The sequence below is a fragment of the Cynocephalus volans genome, chromosome 2 (genome assembly GCF_027409185.1).
Source record: "Cynocephalus volans isolate mCynVol1 chromosome 2, mCynVol1.pri, whole genome shotgun sequence".
Taxonomy (NCBI): domain Eukaryota; kingdom Metazoa; phylum Chordata; class Mammalia; order Dermoptera; family Cynocephalidae; genus Cynocephalus; species Cynocephalus volans.
The window spans coordinates 202,784,763-202,790,867 of record NC_084461.1 but is presented as its reverse complement, the minus strand read 5'-3'; the positions used below and the strand labels follow the sequence as shown (position 1 = coordinate 202,790,867).

General features: G+C 45.0%; 1 protein-coding gene across 1 annotated transcript; it reads left to right on the top strand.

Moving 5' to 3' along the window:
- Positions 1–798: 798 nt before the first annotated feature.
- XBP1 (X-box binding protein 1) lies at positions 799–5,900 on the top strand. The gene is given in 6 exon segments (XM_063086211.1): positions 799–1,070; positions 2,097–2,193; positions 3,153–3,281; positions 4,282–4,341; positions 4,344–4,427; positions 4,742–5,900. Coding segments are annotated over 6 exon segments (1,161 nt in total). The 5' UTR covers positions 799–834; the 3' UTR covers positions 5,297–5,900.
- The last annotated feature ends 205 nt before the right edge of the window (positions 5,901–6,105 follow it).

The following is a 6,105-nucleotide window of genomic DNA, read 5'->3' as shown; positions in this document are numbered from 1 at the left end:
AACTGCTCCCCTGCTGCTGTCTGGAGGCTCCTCTTGCTCCCAGCGCCAGAGCAACGCGGCAGGAGGGAGCTCAGGATAAGCCCCGGGGTCTCCATTTGTGCACGTGACATTTTCTTGTCTCCTCATTAAAAAATAATAACGTACGCTCATAGTAGAAGATTCGGAAATGCAAAGAAAAACTAAATTATATGTATTCCCACCACACGGAGGTAACGCCTATCGTTTATTAAGCCCTCACTATTGCTAAACTTGGTTTTTAAACGCGCGATCTCATTTCTAGACTTTTCGAAGAATTTCTTTCCAGGCTTTTTTCTAACACAAGGCTGGATCTGCGCTTTCTCTCGACTTTCCACTCCACTCGGGGCCCGAAGTGGCGCACCAGATAAAATGTCGTCAGGCCGTAATGCTGAGGTAATAATCTGTTAGTCTCGTTAAAATTCGTCAGTTTGGAAATCTCTCGGTTTGGAATTAAATTCTGTCATTACGGGTGAAAATGTGTCAGCCCAGTGGGGAGAATCCGTTTGTTAAAAAAAACTCTCTGCCTCGCTCCAGGCCCCTCCTGCACGAGCGCTGACCCCCCGCACCAGCCACATTAGCGTCTCGCCGGTCGCCCAAGCGGAAAATACCCCCGTATCCCCCTGCCGGGGACAGCGGCCGCCACGCTGGACGCCCTGGCCCCGCCCCCAGAGCCCGTCGGACCAATGGACGCCGAGATAGGCCCTGCGTCACGAGGCACTGGCCAATCGCGAAGGGCCACGACCGTAGAAAGGCTGGGCGCCGCGGGGCCGGACACTGGGCAGCGGCGGCGCGCACTCGCTCACACGGTCTCTGGCCATGGTGGTGGTGGCGGCGGCCGCGCAGAGCCCGGCCTCCGGGGCCCACAAGATACTACTTCTGTCCGGGCAGCCCGCCGCCGCCGCTGCCGCCGGAGCCCCGGCCGGCCGGGCCCTGCCGCTCATGGTGCCCGCCCAGAAAGGGGCCAGCCTGGAGGCGGCGAGCGGGGGGCCGCCCCAGGCACGCAAAAGACAGCGCCTCACGCATCTGAGCCCCGAGGAGAAGGCGCTGAGGAGGTGGGCGAGGGGCCAGGGTCTGAGACCGGAGTGGGTTGGGGGTGGGGACCGGAGCCGTGGGCTGACCGCAGCGCTCGGACACTCGGCCTGGCAGGTCCGGTGCCAGCGTGGCGCGGGGCGGGGCGGTGCAGGAAGACTGGACTGACCGGATCCGCCGCGCTGGGTGGAGTCCAGGGCTGCCCAGGCCATGACCAGAGCTGGGGATGCGAGCAGCTGGGTTCCTGGCCTTACTGTGTGACCACAGACCGGTCGCTCAGCCTCTCTGAACTCGGGCTGTAACATGCAGTCGATTAGCCTTCTTGGTTTACCTATTTTTTTGGAGGAGCGCGGATCTGAAATGACAGAGCTGTTGAAAGGGATGGGAGCTCTGTAAGACTCACTAGTCAAGCTCAGTCTGCGTCCTTAAAATGGTACCTGCTTAATGAGGTGGTTGGGGAGATAGAGACATGCGAATAATATGCCTAGCACTTAGTCTTTCGTAAATGTTCATTCTTTTATGGTCATTGTGCCTTTTGTGGTGTGTAAAGTGTCTCCTCGGCCCAGTCATCAGGGCACCGCTAGGATATCAACATTCGGGCGAAATGGATCAGCCTCCCTTAGCTGAGTTGGGTTTGAGGAGAAAGGGTTTATGTCACAGCGCCGATTGCACTAGATTTAATCAGTCCACGTTGGAGGACTTGGAGGAACTGGAGTCAGGAAGCAGCAAGGGAGTAGAAGGGGGAGGAGGAAAGTTTCTTATGATGCAAGATGAATAGTGCTGTGTCCAGCCCCCCTGCTGTGGCTGGGAAGACACTGAGGTGGATGACGCAATATGGGAGAGAATAAAGCAGGTAGGTCTTCAAGCTAGATTGACAGAAGGCTGTATTTTCTGTTTGCTTAATTGAAGGGAGGAGCTTGAAGTGTAGTTTACCAATAGTCTGCCTTATACTGTAAATTAAAATGAAAGCACCAGCTGGCTTAGTTTTCAAATAAAGATATAAATAAGGTTTGAGATGACTCAGTGTGGTATGTTCCTTCTCTTCTCAGGAAACTGAAAAACAGAGTAGCAGCTCAGACTGCCAGAGATCGAAAGAAAGCTCGAATGAGTGAGCTGGAACAACAAGTGGTAGATTTGGAAGAAGAGGTAAAACTACTAAGGCCAAACACTTTTATCCATTGTATATCCTTCCCTGGTGAATGCTCTGATATTTGCTGCCCATCCCAAGTTGTTTCATTCCCTTTTAGAGTACAATTGAATATGTAATGAACACCTAAATCTAGGATAGGTTAGATAGGTAGTTGGTGAAGTAATGAAGCTTGTTGACAGCAGAAGTGATTGAATCCCTGGCATTTGGTGTTAGATCTGTCTCAAAGTTGATGAATTCAACAATGTTTAGTGAGTTAGTGCTAAGAAATTAGCAAGGACAGATAGGAAATCATTGCTTAAACTTTAAATTCTTCCTAGCTTGGCCAAAAATTCACTAATGGTTCCCTTCTTCTAGGATTCATCTATTATCTAATCTAAAATTATTGCCAGTTACACATCTTGAATACATAGAGATTTATATTGTTCTTTTTCAAGTTTGAATCATTAGCCAGTTCTGTAAGAAACATGAGTCATTCAGCAGGAGTGTTTTTGTTTCACTTACTTCGGTTTTATAGTCCCCAACTACCACTTTTATTATTACTTGCCAGTTCAAGATAGGATTTTTAAAAAATATCATATCTAAATTAAAGCCACAAGTTACCCTTTGCTGAAGTCTATATTAGTAGTTGGAGATGTTGTGTTATTTTTGACCCCATGAATAACACTTATAGGACATTTTTTTGGTGGCTGGTCAGTACTGGGACCTGAACCTGAGAGCTCGGTGTTACAAAGCTATATATACTCTAACCAACTGAGCTAACTGGCCAGCCATAATACTTCTTAAATAGCTTATTTTTCATAATTACAGCCTAGCCGCCTAATACCTACTATGAATAACTGCATAGAGTTTTCCAAAAGTTCAAAAAGAAAAGGAAACTAATTGTAGGGAAATGTTATCAGGTAGATTAAGTGAAAGGATTAGATCTGGTAATAGCCTCTTATGAATTTTCTTCCAGAATCAAAAACTTTTGCTAGAAAATCAGCTTTTACGAGAGAAGACTCATGGCCTTGTAGTCGAGAACCAGGAGTTAAGACAGCGCTTGGGGATGGATGTCTTGATCACTGAAGAGGAGGCAAAGGCCAAGGTAAATAATCTCCTTTATTTGGTGCTGTATTTGAGAACTGGTTTAGGTGACATGGATCCAGTGTTTATGTTTACAGTCTGGACCTCTTATCAAAAGTGTTCTTGAAATTTTCCTTCAGGTTTAAAACATTTCCATACAGGCAGGGTGTTCTTTCTTTAATGACACATTCATTTTTTAAGTGTGTGGTGAACAGTGCTAAGCCTAATAATTAAAATGTTACATGGCTCTCTAAGAACAAGTACTAACAAATGCCAATAGCCAACAAGATGTAGCATGCAAACATTAAGGAGAACCAGAGCCAGTCCAATCAGACTTTGAATGCTTCTAAAATTATAGTAGTTTTGATGAATAATTATTAGTAGGGAAATGATTCATTGTGATAAGTGACACCTCTCTGATAAGAGAAGGGTGATGTATGGGGTTAAGTCTATGGATTATAGCAAATTCGATGACAACACTTAAGTGGTCTAAGGTTGACAATAGGGCAATTGTACCTGTAAAGGTAATGTTCAGGAAGAACTTAAAAATATTATTTAAGGATTGGCCAGTTAGCTCAATTGGTTAGAGTGTGGTGCTGGTAACACTGAGATCAGTGATTTGGATTCCCGTACTGGCCAGCCCTCAAAAAAAAAAAAAAAAAAAACCCCAAAGAACTATTCAAAAAAATTCTAGGCTTAAATTACTACAGAACTTTATTATTAAAGAACGTTATTATTATTGAGAATTCAATTAGGATAATATTTATCAGTCCTGTCTGAATCTTTGTTTGGGGAGGAAAAATGTTTCATTGTACAGAAAATCACAAGGAAAAGTTAGTCTTACTTCCCCTGTTTCATCTCCTGAGGAGGACATAAGAAAACGGAAATAACAATGATAAGGGAAAGATTTCAGCTCTAAAGGACAGTCTTCTAGCATTTTTGAAAGTTGTGAATCACAGCTGCCTGGTGATCATTTCCTTGGGGACTTGAGGCTGTTTACTCACTTTGGTCTTTCCTCCCAGGGGGATGGAGTGAGGCCAGTGGCCGGGTCTGCTGAGTCCGCAGCACTCAGACTACGTGCACCTCTGCAGCAGGTGCAGGCCCAGTTGTCACCCCTCCAGAACATCTCCCCGTGGATTCTGACAGCGTTGACTCTTCAGACTCTGAGGTGGGGATCATTCTGACTTACTAAAGAGATGTAAAACTAGTTAATTCCATCTATTTGATGCCTGATTATCCCTAACCAGATAGATGAGGGCAGAAGTTAGTTTTGATGGGATTAGAGGTGAACATCGACTACCTTCCTAGTTCCAGGTGATTTAGGATGTGGAGTGAGGTGTAGATAAGTGGGTCTGGTGGGCCCTGAGGTCATCTTATAACATAATGATTAATTTACATTATGGAACCAAGTACTAAGTGTTCTAAATAGATTCTCAAGTACATTCTCCTAGTTGTACTTAATCTAATTTTTGCTTCCTGCAGTCTGATATCCAGTTGGGCATTCTGGACAACTTGGACCCAGTCATGTTCTTCAAATGTCCTTCCCCAGAATCTACCAGCCTGGAGGAGCTCCCAGAGGTCTACCCGGAAGGACCCAGTTCCATACCAGACTCCCTTTCTCTGTCAATGGGGACGTCATCAACCAAGCTGGAAGCCATTAATGAACTAATTCGTTTTGACCACATATATACCAAGCCCCTAGTCTTAGAGATACCCTGTGAGACAGACAGCCAAGCTGATGTGGTAGTGAAAATCGAGGAAGCACCTATCAGCCCTTCAGAGAATGATCACCCTGAATTCATTGTCTCAGTGAAGGAAGAACCTATAGATGACTTCATTCCAGAGCTGGGTGTCTCAGATCTGCTTTCATCCAGCCACTGCCTGAAGCCATCTTCCTGCCTGCTGGATGCTTATAGTGACTGTGGATATGAGGGCTCCCCTTCTCCCTTCAGTGACATGTCCTCTCCACTTGGTGTAAACCATTCTTGGGAGGACACTTTCGCCAATGAACTCTTTCCCCAGCTGATTAGTGTCTAAGGAGTGATCTAATACTGTTGCCCTTTTCCTTGACTATTTCATGTCCTGGAGGATAGCAGAGAAGCCTGTCTATTCTTCCTTCAAACAGCCAAAGTAGAGTGTACAGTCCTAGTGAATTCTTCTGAAGTATTTGTCTGTTCAAACCTTACAGATGACCCTGAATACTCTTTAGACATCCAGCAGTCTAAGGTATTGAGGTATATTACTCTAATTCAGAACTACAGCTTTGAGGTTGTACTTTTATCTTAAGGGTGGTAGTTTGCCCTAAAATACTTATGTAAGGGTCATTGGACAAGTGCTGTAAAGTAGATGTGGAATTTATGAATGGTCCTTTATCACATTTCTATTCCCCTTCTCTGCATCCCAGGCTTGCCTCCGATATTAGGTCCTTTAGTTTGCATCTGCAAGCAGAGAGAACACCTACCTGAGGGGGCTCCTTTCCCCCACGTACAGTTCAAGTAAAGATCAAGAATCTTTTGTAAAATTATAGAAATTTACTATGTAAATGCTCGATGGAACCTTTTCCTGCTAGTATAGCTTCTGGAAGGTGCTTTCTCCATTTATTTAAAACTATCCTTGCAATTAAAAAGTGCAATGCAGTGTCTTTGTTCTTCGATTTCTTCTAGGGCTATAAGTCTTATTTTCTCTCTAGACCGTTTTAACTGTTTGCTGCGGTAGTAATTTAATCCAACTAAAGTGAGCATGCCACTTTTTAAAGTGACTGATGTCTTTTCCACCTTACGGTCTGCTTCAATTCTTGACTGCTGTTAAGTGATATAACCTACAATTTGAGTGGTTACTATCTAAGA